The 18,167-nt window shown below is 28.9% G+C and overlaps 1 protein-coding gene across 1 annotated transcript in view; it reads left to right on the top strand.

Moving 5' to 3' along the window:
* Abcd3 (ATP binding cassette subfamily D member Pmp70) overlaps positions 1–18,167 on the top strand; it is an 87,368-nt gene that overhangs the window by 56,629 nt on the left and 12,572 nt on the right. The window contains exons 17-25 of the mRNA XM_035350314.2: positions 1,491–1,566; positions 1,661–1,724; positions 2,469–2,546; positions 5,322–5,387; positions 6,777–6,890; positions 9,775–9,825; positions 10,033–10,077; positions 11,679–11,783; positions 11,990–12,046. Of these exons, the coding sequence (XP_035206205.1) occupies positions 1,491–1,566; positions 1,661–1,724; positions 2,469–2,546; positions 5,322–5,387; positions 6,777–6,890; positions 9,775–9,825; positions 10,033–10,077; positions 11,679–11,783; positions 11,990–12,046 (656 nt within the window). The remainder of the gene's footprint in view (positions 1–1,490; positions 1,567–1,660; positions 1,725–2,468; positions 2,547–5,321; positions 5,388–6,776; positions 6,891–9,774; positions 9,826–10,032; positions 10,078–11,678; positions 11,784–11,989; positions 12,047–18,167) is intronic.

Below are 18,167 nucleotides of genomic sequence, written 5' to 3'. Positions count from 1 at the left end.
ACTGGCATATTTGAATGAATGATCACAAGGGATGGAAAATAAGTCCAATATGAAATTATTGGTTATCACTACATGACTAGGTTTTTCACACCTTTTAAGACACCTGTATAGCCATGTAAGATCATACTTTGTGTCTAGTGGACTAGTGATAAAGTGTGACACTGAGATAGATTTCAATGAGTGACAGTGAGGTAGATTTGTGACACACACTCATTGAGTTCTTTGTATCCAAGATCCCCAAGTTTTATTGCGAGGGCACTGTACAGCTGTAGGCAGAACAATCAAAGGGTGCTGGATGCTGATGGAAATTAGTTCAAAACCTAATGCTGAGTATTATGTGCTGTATATCCTATTTCTGGTTATATATTGCAACACAAATAAAAAAGTGTTGCCACTTAATGTTATCTCTGTGCATTATTTAAAAAAATAATGTAGTGAATATTAAAAAAAATGTATGTTACAGTAGAAGACCAGAAAATCACAATGCTTGGGACCAGAAGTTGTACGGATTTTGCAGATTTCAGAACAGAGATAAATCATTATATTTATATTTAAAATGCAAAATAAATAAATACGGACATTTACAATAAAGGACATACACAGTAAAGGCATATGAAAATAAGGGACATTAATAAAGCATAAAATATATACTTTTTTTACATGTTTCAAACATTTTTCTGATAAAGGTTTGTTTTAAAACTTTAGGGTGCTCAAGAGTAAATATCTTTCTGTAAATCATATCATAGTCATAATCTGTGACACTCTTCTGTTGCTAAAAAAAAATTAGGTATTTTTCACCATGCATTCATTAAAAAATGTGAGGATGATCATAATGTTTTGGCTTGTCGGTGTATACACATGTTTTTGTATGTGTATATATATGTATACTTTAACACTTCTTCACAGAAGTGTTACGATATATCATGAAACAGTGGCTTTGGTGTTTATGAAATGTTGCAATCATAGACTCGTTAGATTGCTTACTCAATAGTTATTTCGGTCTCTAAGGTTAATCAAAATGAAGGTTAGGAAAAGATGTTTTATACAATCTAGAATTGCATTGTGTCAGATGTCATAACATTTTACAGATCAGATTGTCATCAAGGATTGCCACTGTTGCTCATTTCCATTTTTAATTTAAAAAGATAGATTACCCACATGCAGTCAGTGTATTGTAAAATTTTCAAATTGGCATAAACCTTAATTGTTGAAATCATTACAATATTTTAAAATAACAAAACTATCTAATAAAATCTAGATTTCTTCTGTTTCTTTTATAATTTATTAGTTATTTAATAATTTATTCTGTAATAATGTGTGTTAGTGAATAGTAACATATAATTTATTCTACACATGTTAAATATTAATGATCATTTTATTGTATTTATTTGTAAGACTTGATAAGTTGTTATGTTATTCTCATAATCAAACTGATAATTAGCATTTCTAATTTTTTTAAATATATGTTTTAATTGAAAAAAAATTTTTAGAACTATTAAATCCACCTACAAAAGCAAAACTTGTTCCTGGTGCTGGCAGTATTGTATTTAAAGATAATATAATTAAGTAAGTATTGCCTTTTTTTTCCACTTTAGTTATTAAACAAAATAATTTAATATTTGCATTTAAATTTTCTTTCTAATACTGATATAACTTCTAGGTTTGATAAGGTGCCACTGGTGACGCCGAATGGTGATGTTTTAATTGAAGAATTATCTTTTGAGGTATAGATGCAGTTTATTATATAAGTTGATACAAATAAGTTATAATTGTTTTACATTTTTTTCTTTCATTAATTTAATATGAAAGAAAAGGTAATATATTTATAACAGCTGACTTTGAAAATATTTAATAAAATTTCTGTTCTTTTTCCTTAATAAAATATGTATTTTGTATGTTTTCCTTTATAAAATATATTTTGAAAATTATGAACTATTTAACATGTATTTATAATATTTTCAAATTTCCATTTTTAAAATTCCATTATTTAAAAAATAAACAGTTATTGAAGTAATGCAATATAAAATATGTAAAATCCTCAATAAAAATTAAAGGTAGTGTATATTTTGTGAAGTAATGTATTATGTGACAGTTTCCTACTTTTCATTTTATCTTTTGTTTACATTAAAAGACTCATTTTGTAGCATTTATTATAACAGTGAATTTTGCAGTCATAGTCATTGCTAATAAGGAGTGTTTATTTTATTGAAGTTTAATCAGTAATTGTATTGCTTGAGGGCTTCCATGTTACAGTATTTTCATTTACACTTAAAGATTTAATAAAAATTAATAAGTAAATAAATAAAAACAATATAAAGTTTATCTGGTACTAATTTCTTCTTGGTAATTTTATGTACTGTACAGAATTGAATTTTTTGAAGCCTAGGTATTTGCTATGATTAAGCTATCTCCATGTTTAATTTAATAATTATCACATTCAAATTACAATATTTTAATTCTTTGTATAGGTCAAATCGGGTATGAATGTTTTAGTTCATGGACCTAATGGCTGTGGAAAAAGTTCATTGTTCCGTGTTCTTGGTGAGGTAAGTACTAAAATAATCATGTGGTGAACAGAATGCATGTGAAAATATTTCCATAATACCCCCCTACACACACACTCCTCAGATGATGAAGGCTGAATAAAGTAATAAACAGTAAACATTAGCTGTTATATGTATCATTCAAAGAAAATTATTAGTTATGAGAATTTACTTATATAATACTATTATTTGTCTGAACTAATATATAAATATATGTATATTTGTGTGCACACACGCACACATATATACAAGACGAGCCAGGATAAATTAAACCAGATATGGCAAGGGAAATACTAAAAAGCATTTGTGTATTCATTGGCAGGATAGCATGATAACACACACCTCCTTGGAAGCAGTACAGTGAGTTTTCACACTTGACAGGACTGTTGTCTTGAGGGATCTATGGCCTCCATAACTGTCTAATCTATCCAGTTATTATTTTTATTTGTAAGGTAAGGATAAAGTTTGCTGAAAAGGTCCACAAACTATTGATGTACTGCAACAGAATGTATGCATAGTTATCACCAACATCCAATGGGACAAATTACAGCAAGGTGCACTGAGCGTGATTTCTTCAGGCCTATCTGTGCTGGGATCCCCATTATGGTCATTATTTCCAACAGTACCTGTATGGATGGGAGATCCCATGTAAAATAGTCTTTTGTCTTCTACTTAAATAATAATCTCTTACAGATTGTCGTTTCTTCACTTTCTGTGAGGTTGGTCACTTTGTATATTCGTGAAGAGATTTAGATATAGAATAAAGCATTATATATCTTCTTTTGGAAATCTGGAAATTTAGTGCATTTTTTTCATTTAAATTTGTCATACAAAAGAACTGAGCTGCATATAAGATGTTTCTTCCAAAACTTTCCCTTTAATCCCTGAGTGATATGACCAGCTTTATCTGGTCATGAGATTTTTTGTTACTTTGTGTATTGTAGCTCACAATTTAAAATATCTTGCTTTCTTAAATGATATAAATATCATCTTAATGAATGGAAATTTATGAGAGCATACACTAAAATAATTAATTATATACATTAAGTTAACAGATGCCATTTAAGTACAAGTCTTCATGAGTATATTCAAAAGGTAGTTTCACTCAAACTTTAATTGTTGCTTGGCGGCTTTTACATTAGAATCTATAGTTATCTGGGCATTTTATATTATAAAGGGGTCAGAGCGGAATAGAATAAAATTCTTAAAATGCTGTTAGAATAATAATTTTTATTGTTAGAGTGTAGTGTAATAAGTTTGAAAATTTCATCATGAATAGTAAATAAATGTGTTTGGCTTTCATTTGTTTTGGCACAAAATTTTAAAAATTTCACAGCATAGCATTGTGAATAATGCTTGGATTGCAGTATTTCTCTAAAATATAGCAAAAAACGAGTTATATGAAATTAAAATTTTTTTTATCAGGCATGAAATATGATAAGTGGTTTATTATGATAAAAGGAATGTCTCATATTATTTAACCCTCTCAGCATTACAGATGGAAAATTCCATATAGAAGAGTGGCTTTTGTTATCATTACACATGAAAATTTTTGCCAGCTTTTAATTTATCTGATTTTGGGTTGGATATATATTGGAAGAATGTGAATCAAAGTGAAAGAGTCATTTTTGGATTATAATCAAAAAAATAACATTTATTCATGACATTTTGAGGAACTTTGAAATTTCAAGGCTAAACCCATAATGCTCCGAGGGTTAATTTTTTATAATGGGCGTTGTTATAATTGTTTATAATGGGAAGACATTTACAAATATGGACATATACTATATATTAATAATTTTTTCAGTGGTCAAATTATATTCATATGGAATTATTGAAAATTAATGTAAATTATGGTGGCCAGATAAAGGATATGAAACATGGAAATGGCTACAAAATAAACTTAACTCGTCATTGCTCATCAGAAAACTACTATTATGTATAAAACTTCAATGCATGTAAAAAGATGCTGTATGACCATTATAGTTAAGGACTTCTCTTACAGAGAATATGGATTATTATGCTTAATTTGTATCCCAGGCTTAGCACCTTTTATTTCCAATTATTATTTTCTGTGTGAGAGTATGATGAAGATTTATATGCATAAAAACATGCGCTTTTTCTCATATAAGCACTAGTTCTTATGAAATTCTTGCTGTTTACATTTGCTTTCACTGATCATCTCTAACTTGAATGTTCATAATTAGTTATATGAAGAAATGTGTATTAGTAAAACATTAAACAGAGAGTATGGATTATCATGCTTAATGTAGCCCATGCTTCTTAGGCACGTGCTATTTCCAATTATTATTTTCTGTGTGAGAGTATGATGAAGATTTATATGCATACAAATATACACTTTTTCTCATATAGGCACTTTGCAAGTTCTTATGGCATTCTTGCTATGTGCATTTGCTTTCAGCAATTATCTCTAATTTGAATGTTCATAATTAGTCATATGAAGAAATGCTGGTGACATAATCAAAAAAGTATTATTTAAATTATGCCAACAATAAAAAGCTAGATGCATTGAAATTTAGCTGTGATTAATAATTCTTTGAAGCATAAAAAGACATTAATTGTTTTTTTTTTAATTTGCAAATTAACCATTGATATCTTATGTACAGAATGAAGAAAAACATTTAATTTTTATTATAATATGTTTATCTGTACACACTTCCATGCATATATATTTCTGTTTAGAATCGGATTTAATTTATATTTATTACAGTTCTAATTTCTAGAAGTGGAATAATAATAATAAATAATTCTTTATAGCTCTGGCCGTTATTTGGTGGAACTTTGACAAAACCAGTAAAGACAAAACTTTTTTATATACCTCAGGTGAGTTTTTTAAGTATTATATATTATTTATTCATACTTATAAATTTAAGTGTTTATTAGAAGTTTTTATTTAGTTATTATTTTAATAGATTGGTTATTTAATTATGTATTTGCCAGTTTTTGTCCTTTACATATGAAATATATGCTCTTTTGCAAAAAAATCGAAACACCATAAAAAAAGTGGTTGTTTTTGATGAAATTGAATTTGTGTATAGCTCATACACAGATAATAAAATCATTAAAAAATCAAGGCTGTAGTACCTATTCATGGCTCACAATCACCCATTGAGTGTTCAAATTAGTAGTTGGTCGAAACTCCCCTGGCGGCAATGCATGCTTGAATTTGTCGAGGCAAGGAACGGTAGAGATTCCTAATGGCATCCTGCGACACATTCTGGAAGGCATTCAACAGTTATCGCTCCAGATCTGCGATATTTTGTGGTGCCCGAATCTGGCGGCCTACTAAGTCCCAGACATGCTGGATTGGTGAAAGGTCTGATGACCTTGCTGGCCAAGGAAGAGTATCAACTGCACAGAGACAGTGCATAGATATGTGAGCGGTATGTGGCCTGGCATTATCTTGTTGGAAAATGACCCCAGGATGACATACCATGAAGGGTAATGCAACTGGCCGCAGAATAGTATCAACATATTGTTGAGCTGTTAAAGATGTACAGAGGATGACTAAAGATGACCTGCTGTCATAAGAAATAGCACCCTACACCATTGTAACAGAGATTAAGGTTGTATGCCTTTGTAAAACAAAGCCTGATTGGGACCGCTGGCCCCGTCCTCTCCAGACACGAACACGGCGGTCATCTGCTTTAAGAGTGAAGCGGGATTCATCGCTATACGATGCTAGTCTGATGGCGGCCATGATGATCGGCTGCGACACCACTCCAGACGACTCTACCCGATGTTGTGGGATAAAAGGCAAATGTCTTAAAGGCCTCTGTGAGCGTAACCCCACCTCAGACAAGCGGCATGAGATGGTGAACGGTACCACAGGAGGTATAGACCTGGATGCAGTGCGTTCAATAATCGGCAATTATACCATTGGTACGGTTCAAGCCTGGCGAACAATCATCCTATCTTGGCTCGCATTTGTTATACTTGGCCTTCCAAAGCCTTTATTTCATCGGCAATTTCCTTGTAACAAACATCCCCAAAAAATCTACAGCAGCAAGAATTAAATTACTACAAGCACACTTACAGATATATAGATGATATATAGAAGATATTTCTACAGAAGTTGACATAAATTTGTTATAATTTAATAGATTTTTTTAAATTAATTTTGCTGATGAACAAAGTAGGTTTAACTTCAAATTAAATTTACTATAATATTTTGCATTTAAATTTATTTTCTATGTTATCCTGTACATTTAGAGACCATATATGACTCTTGGAACATTTAGAGATCAGATTATTTACCCTGACAGTCATGAAGACATGAAACGTAAAGGAGTTACTGATTATGATTTAGAATATTTTCTTGAGATGGTAAGCAGTTCAATTTATTATCAAAACTTTTTCATATATTTTTATGATAATTTTTTTATTCTTGCATATTCGTGCAATCAGAAGTCGCTAAATTTTCAGAATATGCCAGATCTCTGACAAATATACTATATACTAGCAGCTTCACTGCCAGCCTTCGTCTGGCTTTTAAATGTACCGAAGAAAATGGCTGAAGGGAATACCAAACGTTAAATTTAAAAACTGCGTAGAATTTTACTCTTCAGAACAACTTCATAAAAATAAAGTTATTACGTATAACAAAATTACAATGAAATAAGCAATATCCCTTAATACAAATATTAATTATCCTAATAAATAAATTAACCAACTTCCCTTTGCAAAATCTGAAAAACGCAAATGGTATAAAGGGCGGTTAAAAACTTTGTTTCCTAAAAAAATCACTCAAAACTTTTCAATATCTTAAAAACAGTGAAATGAGCAATAAATAACATAAAAAAATACAAAAATAAAAAATTTCTGAAAAGCAAAGTATAATTAATGATATTTTATCTTATATTTTCAAGAGAAAAAAATTACAATGAAATAAGCTATATCTCTTAATACAAATATAAATTATCCTAATAAAAAAGTTAACCAACTTTCCGTTGAAAAAAAAAAAATCATGCAAAACTTTTCAATATCTTACAAACAGTGAAATAAGCAGAAAATAACATGAAAGCAATTGAAAAAACATAAAATTCCGCGCAGAATTTTACTCTGCAGAACAACTTTATCCAAAAAAAAAAAAAAAAAAAAAAAAAAAATCAATAAAAATGTATTATATATATATATAAATGACAATGAAATATGCCAATCTCTTAAAAATATTAATCTCTTAAATCTCTTAAAAATTAAGAAATATGACGAAAAATTGTTGCCAAACCCATATTTCTAAAAGAATGAAGCTATTCAAAATGTTGCGATTTCATCAAAAATCTATCAATAAGACAGAAAAATTGTTGCCAAAATCACATTTTTAAAGATGTGAGATGTGAGAAGTGTACTTGGAAGCTTCATTTAAAATTTTTTTTTAAAATACAAAATATTATCATTTTTCCAAAATTCTTTTTGTAAAAGCAGTCGCAAGGATGAAAGTTTAGCGTGTCCAAAAATCAAAGAAAAATAAACTTTTTTAGAAAAAATCCCATTGAAAAAGTGTTAAGCTCCCTTTGTTAAATAAATTCGTATTTAATTGATTTATTGAAACACAAAATTTATTTTAAGTTCGTAAAATAGCTAAGTGCTTACGTTTCACGATGATATGGAAATGGACTGTATAGAGTAAAATCTCACGTTCCTATAGCCCATTTGTCTCAAAATGACGTGATTTCGTCACAAAACATAAAATAAAAAAAATTCGAATTTCGAAAAAATCACTTTGAGGTGCACTGGCTCTTGTCTAAATGCACCTATGTACCAAATTTCGTAGCCGTGGGTCTATTAGCTTACGCGCAGCGCAAACGAAAGACATACACACAGACAGACTTTTTCTTTTATTATATGTAGAGATAAAACAGTTCTTCAGTTTTGGTTGTTTTATATGGCCATTTTTGTAAGCCTTTTTAAGGGGGGTTCAGGAATGATTTTTACAGAAAAATCGTGATATTTTTTTATCTTGAACTCGATTTTAGAATGTGCACTTTATGACTTGCAATAGAAGAAAAGAAAGCAATATGTTTTTTTCTTCTAGAAAATCTGTAGAAATGCAGCATTTTGCAGCAAAATCGCTTATACAATTGCTTTGAATCCATTCTTAGCCAAGTGATTGCTATGCAATCACAACCAGAGGAAAAAATAAAAAATAAAATAAATAAAAAAGCACTTGCAAATTCATAGCCAATTGCCATGAAATCACAACCAGAGGGAGGGGGGGAATTAAAAAATAAAAAAGCACTTGTAAGTAAGTTTCTTTATTGATTTGGGGAATAAATACCTAATTAAAGTGTAAAACATGCATGTATACGTATAATAATTTTTGCAGTCTCAAATTATTTCGTTTTCTTCTGTAAAAAATTGACATACTGTGCTAAGATAATTGATTTTTATTGATTTTTTTTTTGGGGGGGGGCTAATTTTTTAAGTAATTATTATATACTTATATTTAAAGCAATAATGTACTATTATATGAGAATTGCAAGATTATAATACTATTTAAGCAGATGAAAATATTATAAATTTAGAGTAGTGGTTGATCGAAAAATTTCCAAAATTTAATATGATGCCAAAAAATGGAGCAATCTTGGCTAATAAGAGAATAAATAAATCTGACAGGGAATTTTACAAATAATGCTGTCTATTATTATAATGGTATTAATTTTAACATAAAAGATGAGACATCTGTAATGTTTGATCAGATATCATCGTACTTACAGTTTCAAGCAGATTTTCACGTATAACATATACTAGTGCCATAAAACCTAAGGCACAAGTGTATTAATACTTTGACATTATAATAGGCAGGCAGAAATTTTGAGTCGATTCTTACAAGCAGGATATTATAAAATTTAAGTTCATTCAAAGGGGGTTAACAATTGCCTATGCAACTGAATGTGCCTTCTGTGGTTATAAAGTGAAACATTTGAAACTGTGCAGAGAATAAGCCATTGGATTCTGGATTATTGGAAGAAGGTTCTATTAATTAGATTGGATTATTGAATTATCTGCATAGCTCTCGCATTTTTGATCGAGATAATAATTTTGTTAGGGGCTGTGAATCTGTGACCACAACTCATCCAACACTGATATGTACAATTTCATGAAAAGAATTACCTTTTTTTTTTTTTTTTTTTTTTTTAAGTACAGTTGCATGAAAAGAATGACTTTTTTTAACATTCTTTCACATATCCATTTTTACATATCATAATAGGTTCAACTAACGTATCTTTTGGAACGAGAAGGAGACTGGAACTCCATAAGGGTATGAAATTCAAATTTTATGTTCTATTTTCAAATTTAGCCACTCTTGGAAAAAAAAAAAAATATTACCATGTTTAAACAAAAGAATGCATTGAATTTTAACTCTAACTTGTTTACTCAATTGTTAATGCTAAAATGTATTTTAAAGAATTATAATTTGAGTACTCTGTTGATAATGTTTACATTTTTCATCTTTGAAAATAATTAGGATTGGATGGATTTACTTAGTGGAGGAGAAAAGCAACGTATTGCTGTAAGTACTCTTTTTTTAATAGCAATACAGTAATACTCTGATTTTGTTAATGGTGTGTAAAGCTGAAAAGAATGGAATGTTCTTTTAGAGTTAAACATAAGATCCTATTTTCTATCATTCATTAGTCTTTATTTAAGTACATTTAACTCTTAAATTGCAGGTTAAATATATGTATGTAGTTTTTAATATATTTTGTTATATTACTTATGTGTATAGATGTGCACAACATGTTAGCTGTTACATCCTATTATAATACATATTTTGTTTAAGAGGGAATGACACTCTTAGTTTCTTTTATCTATTGAATAATGTATGCAATTATCTGAATTCCCCCATTTTTCTGTTGCAGTTTTTTATACATTTTTGTCTTTTACTTATATATTTTTCTCAAATATCCAAAGGCATGGTGAATAATTTTCAGTCTTAAAAAAAACTTTTAAATATTTTACTACAGAGCCAAGATATATTCAGATTATCCTAAATTTATTCCTATAATACTTTCTGCATTGTTATTTATGGACAGAATTTGTATCCTCCTTCTCAGATTTAGTTACTTAGAATAAACACCTTATTTACTCAGAATAAATTAATGCAAATAAAATGCATTAAAATTTCCATGAGTTTTAATTAATAGTTTTAGATAGATCATCTGATCTTTTAAATATGATGATCTAAAATTATTAGTGGTGTGCAGGAAGGATTTATTATGCTGTATCATGATTGGATATTGATTTCTGCATGCCTTGCCCATCAAAATTTGTCATGCTGAGAAGGAACTAATGGAAGATAGTACATTTAAAAAATACGCAAACACTATAAGGTTGTAGGGAAATGGCTTTATTCTACTCATTAGTAATTGTAATAGTTTATTTGCTTGTATGACAGCAACAGTATGATGTGGCATGCTATAAAAGCATTTCCAGTAAATCTGAACAAGAGTGGCTTACTGTTCATACAGCAGAATTATTGCCAGAGAAGAAAGCAGAAATGTTAGTGCTCAGGAATGAAGATAATGCATAATACTTGATATTTACAGTAGTAATATGTGGAATGTTTAAATAATTATACCATAATAATGCAGACTACTGCTGCAATTGTATATGGATAAGTATAATACTACTAAATGAGTTAATATAAGTATTTCTTCAGTATTGGGGAGGGAAAAACAGTTGAAGAATGGAATTTATTGACATTTTTATAGGGGTTGTTCTTTTGCTTTCCATAAGCTTCTGCTACCTTTCAGAATACATTTTTATTATCGTAGCAAGTTTTTCCATCTTTTAATTATGTCAAACAAGATTTGATTTTAATATATTAATTCAGTTGCAATGGGCTGCATAAAAATGGTATCCTAATACTATTTCACTGTAAAATACAAAAATCTCAATGCTTTACCTTTATAGTAAATTATATAGATTTATTATTGCTACTTGTTTGCTAGTATGACAGAAAATCAGCTATCAAATATTTAATTTGTCTACTTGAAGATGACCGATCATTATGCACTATTTGGCCAATCAAATGTTGTTAAAAATGTCAATAACTATTGTGTTTAATGAAGAATTTTGTGTTTTACTAGAAGTATTTGTTTTTTTATTTAGATGGCAAGATTATTCTATCATCGCCCTCAGTTTGCAATTTTAGATGAATGTACGAGTGCAGTGAGTGTTGATGTTGAAGGATCAATGTATCAGTATTGTCGTGAGGTATTGATTTTTTATTAAATTATTTTTATAGTAAATATTTCATTAAGTATGGGGAAAAGAATACTTTTTGTTTACTATTTGATGTAGTTTTTATAGTTTTGTTCAGTATTTGTATCAAATGTATAATATTAATCTTTAGAATAAAAGTTAAATTTTATTAATATACCAAATGTTCAGAACTGATCATTGTCTGTTATGGTTTTTAGATGGGTATAACTTTATTCACAGTTTCACATAGAAAGTCTCTGTGGCAACACCATGAAGTAAGTCAGTCACTGAAATTTTAAATTAAATTTTTAAACTTCCTGATTTCTATGTTTATTAAACATAAATTATGCAGTTGTGAGTTTTTTTAACAAAAGCTGTTTATTAGAATCTTTTTATTGTTTTGAAATAATGAGAAAAAATAATTTTTAGACGTGCTTTAAAGATGCTGTTAGTTTTCAAAGTAACTCTTGTTTTCAGAAAAAAAGCTATAATATATTGTATATATATATAAATTTGATTGAAGGCTTTCCTTGCCAGTTTTTTTTTTTCACATTGTTATGTCAGTGTGTTAAGTGATAGTGCAATACTAGTATCACCATGGCACTCAGATGAAATTCAGAATTATAGCATTTAAAATCTGTTGCACTGTATTAATTACTAAAAGGTAGGGAAAGTATATCCTCTCTATACTTTTTAGATTGCAATCTTAAAGGACAATATCTTATTATGAATAACTACCATTAATAATAATTTTAAAAAAATCCCTTCCACTTTTTTATGAGTGACAGATTTTTTTAGTTAATAAATGCAATTTATAGATGTGAGTTACTGTTACATTACTAGTAATATTTTAATGAAATATTATTCACTGGGTCTATCATAATTATTTTTAGATTTTCCTTGATTTTTAAATCTATTAAAATAATACCATTTGTTTTTAACATTAATTTTTTTCATATACATTATGATATGCAGATTAACAATTGTAAGTTATATGTATAGAAACAGATCATAACTAAATTACTACCTTCACTAACATTGTCAACTCATTAACTAATTAACATTACAAAATAACATTATATATAATTAATGAATATTTTTAATTTGCAATTGATTTAATTTTCTGATGTAATAGCCTATGTTTGCATATCTGTAGCTTTTATAAGCAAAAGGCTTTTAATTATATATACTTGTTTTTGAATTGGAATAGTTTTAAATAACTTCTCTTAGAAACAAGACGTGTTTTCGTTGTCCTGTATCTTTAGGAGGCTGTTCTGATTTTCATATTATATATTAAAATAAATCTGAAGAAAATTTACGTTGATGCATCAAAGAACTTTGGCTAACAGTGCTTTATTAATTTCAGTTTTTGCCTTATATAGATTTATGTCAGCCTTTTCATCAGTAATAATTTCATTTGGCAATACGAATCATAGTTTTCATTTAATTTTATAAGAAGTGATTATTGTACCTGTAGTATTTTAAAAATTATGTTCTTCATTTTAGTTGCATCTTTTATAAGCAAGAGTTAATTTATTAAAGCCTTAGAAATAGTTAGCTTGAAAGGCAGCACAGTGTAAATTTTTTACTATATTTATATTGCATAAGCACATGCGGATTACATACATCCAGGTTTTACCATTTTTGTATTATATATAACCTGCCAATGATTATTTTAACCAGTATTGTAGATCAGATCCATCAGAGAGCTTTCATTTTATGTTGCTACTTACTGCATTCTTTTAATGAAAATGTAATACATGGATTTAATACAAGTACATTTAGATTTAATAACTACATTTTAATAGTTATATTAATAACACAAAATATAATGCTGTTATCATTTTATGAAGGCCCTAAAAGACGTATAAATGCACAAAAATCTGTTATGAAAAAGGGAAATTATGAGCAAAGGGAATCAATGTTTTGCACTTAAATATAAAACTTTGCATAGAACACACTGGCAACTTATATTATGAATATGCAAGGAAAAGTAAATAGTGTTTTTTACTTAATAACAATTATTTTATTAGGTTGTCCAAAAAGTTCATGCTGATTTTGAAGGAAAATTGAAATTCAGGAGATTTAAATTTTAGTATGCATTTTTAAAATTATATAGATGCAATTTTGTTCTATAGCCTTTCTCCATCTTTCAGGCTACTTGAAATTCCATCCTTCCAGAACTTCTCAGGTTTTTTAGCGAACAAATTTCTATTTGACTTTTTTTCCAAACAAAGAACTGAAGTTTTTTCCATTAAGGAAAATGAGGCCCCCCTCTAAAAAAATGAAGAAAAAACATAAGGCTGCGCATTGTCTTGATGAAACAAGACATCCTTCCCATTCACTGTTCAACTGCCTGTCTTTAGTTCGTCTAATTCTCTGAATTTATCGTCTTCTTGTTTGGGGAAAGCTCATAATACAGGAACCCTTTTCAGTTGCATCAGACACAGTCTTTGAATGAAGACTAGCTTTTGGCGAGGCTAAAGGCAGTTCATCCCGCTTTCCCCAAGATCTTTTTCACTCAACATTATTATAAATGATGCGTTTTTCATCCCTTGCCACTACTTGTTTCAAAAATGGTGTCTCCTGATTGCGTTTGTAGAGTGAGTCGCAAATGAAAATTTGATCCATGAGAATTTTCTCCATTAAACCATAGGTAACTGCATAATTTATAATATTTGAATTTAAGAAGTTTGCAGTATGTTGCTTTTTTTTTTAAAAAAAAGGTTTGTTATTTAGTATACTAGTTAATAACACATCAATAAGAGAAAATTAAAAAAAAAAATTTACACTTTTTATGGGAACAAGCTTGTTATAGAGTGGTAAAATTTAATATTTTAGTCTTAAATATTCTATATAATATAATATTAATAACAATTAAGCATAATAAAAGAAGATATCTATTCCAGAAATTTACAAAAGGATTTGGTTTTGTAGGATTTTATGTAAACAAAAAAATATTGTGGTCAAAACTTTAAAATGCAAATGATAAAATAGCATTTACACAGCAACAAAAATTTCCACACAGTGCAGAAATGCAGTGGCATGTAACAACAGTTGACTCAATTACCCCAAAACCCAGTGATGCATGTTATTAAATATTTGTAGAGTGCATTGAAATGGAGAAAGCTAGCAGATACAAAAGGCCCTGTATTTATCCAGTGCATAATTTTTTTTATGGTTGTTCTGTTAGTCATAGCTAACAAAAGTGCCTCAGAGACCCACACAGAATTGAGCAAGTTTCAGAGGGAATGCATCATCACCTTTTGGGAATGGCACAAGGTGGAGCAAGGAAAACGTTTTGTCAGCTGTAGATCCAAAATTCTATATATCAGTGGGGTAGAAAGCAGCAGCAAGTCATGATGGATGATGCGATGCATGTACTGAGTTATCATGTGGACTACCACAACCATAGCTACACTTTCTATCATTCTTCTGAATCTACCTGTAATCTGTGAAATGTTTTGTATTGTATATCATTGAACTACATTGGTAGCACCCCTCACAATGCCTATTTTTAATGCTGGCATCAAACCAACAAGGTTTGTTGTGATGCCATGCCCAGGCAGAGTGGAATGTAGTGGACTGGAATCAGTACGATTTTCACCAATGAATCCAGGTTCTCGCTTAATCATCCATGCCTGATTCATGGTGAAGGCAGCCAGGTCATTGCTGCTAATCCAGTGTCATATTTCCATCATTCCATAAATTACCATGTGGAGTGATAATATACATAAGATATCTGGATACCTAATAGTTATAGGGCACCATCCTGATATGCCAGTGTTATGTCGATGACATCATGTAACCTGTTGTGCAGGGTTTGTGCACATTTCTGCATATGGAAATTAATTACTTTTTAGGACCATTAATGAAAAAGATTAAGGACATATGAGCAAATGGGAACTGAATAAATTCAATTGAAGATATTATCTGTGCCTGAATTTCCCTTTTGTAATACCATCCTAAAAATAAAATAGATCCCTAAGTAGTATGCATTATTACTAAACATGAATTCATTAACATAATTGTTAATAATTTTGAGAATAAAATAAACTTTATACAATTTATCAAGTAGTATTAAATATTTTACACTTATAATTGTTGGTCATATTTGAAAGAAGATAAGTGACATTTACGTTTTACTAAAAGTTAGCTTTATATTGATTTTTGTCTCATTTTGTCACATACTTGGTCAGTCTAGTGGTTTAGTAAATAATCAGGTAGATTTTATATCAAACTGCATAGGTTAAAAGGAGAAGTAAGATCATAATCAAAAGACTGAATGTTGTCACCGCTGCTCTTTGTTTAGAGAAAGACCTGCTGATTAGAACAAACCTGAAAGGCCTGATGTAGGCAAGGTTGGCAAGTGTTGAAAGTTAGTCAGGTTCTGTTTGATGCAGTTAGTGTCATAGCTTCGTGTACAGTTCCACAGGTTGTAACCCAGTTAATATACTTTAAAGTTCCAATAAGCCATTAGAGCACCAGAGGTGATAAGTTGTTTTGTATTATTTTAAGTCTAAGTAGATGCATAGAATATGTTTTACTTGAATTTTTACATTTTTATAATTTATCTTGTGACCACAGTGAGTATTAATGAAAGGCAATAACTCGCTTTAAAATGTAGAGATAATTTTTAAGGGTAAGTAGTTAGATATAAATAATTAAATTAGGTAATTTGATAACCTTCGTCATTATGGATTTACATGACCAGTATTAAATTTTATTTTTTAACAATATTTGTTAAAAAAGCCCTATTTAAATCAAAATCTAATAAAATTTCACAGTTTAGAGTATATATAATTTATGACACAAATTCTTAAACGATATTAAGGTAATTATGCATTAAAAGCTACACAATATTTATGTTTTGTAACAACAACAGTCAACAAAATATTATCCGTCATTTTAATTTGAAGCCTTCCCAGACATTTTGGCTAGTTTATATCAATTTCCTTCTCTTTAAGCATCTTTTCTAACAATTAGAGATTTGTCTCAATATGCAAATCAATGCTCTCGCTAGTTTCTGCGTCTTTATCTCCTAACTTGTCAACCTCTCCACGATGTACCTATGACCCAGGCAGCATGCATTCGTAAATTACACGAGAAAAATACGTGCAATTTACGAATGGCCTTTTGTATAAAAAACGTTCAAGTTGAACGTAAAAATATCATAAAAAGTGTCCAGTGGCAATTACTAAATATTTACGTATATTTTTACGTTATACTATACGTAACTTTTACGTAAAATTTAGGTATATTTACGCGAGAGACTACTGTTCATTCGCAACTTTTACGTATAATATACGTAAATTTTTAGTAAAAATTTACGTATATTTATCGCATATACGTAAATCTCAATTTTTTGCTTCACGTATGCGTATATATTTAGTAAACATTTACGTAAATTTCCCCGCTTTTTTACTGTATATAAACGTATATATTAGGTAAAAATTACAGTAGATATTCCCCGTATTTTACGGTACAAAAACGTATATATTTGATAGTAATTGACCTAAATCTTCCCTATGTTTTCTTTGCATATGCGAATGACTGGTAAAAATTTAATCCGATGTATTCCCCACTTTACTGTGTATAAATGCACATTTTTTGGTAAAAAATTTGCATAAATCTCCAATTACCTTTTCACTGCATTTTTCATAAAATGTACTTATTTTAATCTCATATTTTTTATATAAATCTATGCAAAAACTTTCTGTATGCTATGATTAAAAGGTAAAATAATTTTTATATCAAATTCTTACATATCTGCCTTTTAGTTATGTACAGCAATATAGAATATATATAACTGGAAAATTTAAATGCAAAAAAAAAAAAAAATAAAAAATAAATAAATAAATAAATAAATAAATAAAATTCCATTAAAAAATTACGTAACACTTAAAGGCTGAAAATGACTTTTAATATTTCATTTCAAAGTGACTACAAAATATGCAATAAATTTCGTAAACATCAATTCTGTATTTTAAATCAATTAATGCTATCGTTCATTTGCATTTTTGTTTACTAAATTCATTTCATAAATTTAAATTTAGTAAAAAACTGTAGCAAACAGTTGTTTACTAAATTCATCATTACTAAATAACACTTTAAATAAATTATTTGCTTTTCTGAAGGACATTTTCTTATGCCATGTAAATGAATGATAGCATTAATTGATTTAAAACATAGAACTCAGGTTTACAAAATTTATTGCATATTTTGTAGTCACTTTGAAATGAAATATTAAAAGTGATTTTCAGCCTTTTAGTGTTATGTAATTTTTGAATAGAAATTAATTTTTTTGCATTTAAATTTTCCAGTTATATATATTCCATATTGCTGTACATACCTAAAAGGTGGATATGTAAAAATTTGATATTAAATTAATTTTAT

Source organism: Stegodyphus dumicola, chromosome 2 (genome assembly GCF_044657685.1).
Source record: "Stegodyphus dumicola isolate Sdum_Otavi_A_Nest chromosome 2, ASM4465768v1".
Lineage (NCBI taxonomy): Eukaryota > Metazoa > Arthropoda > Arachnida > Araneae > Eresidae > Stegodyphus > Stegodyphus dumicola.
Note: the sequence above shows the minus strand (reverse complement) of the source record. Positions and strands in the feature narration are given on the sequence as shown.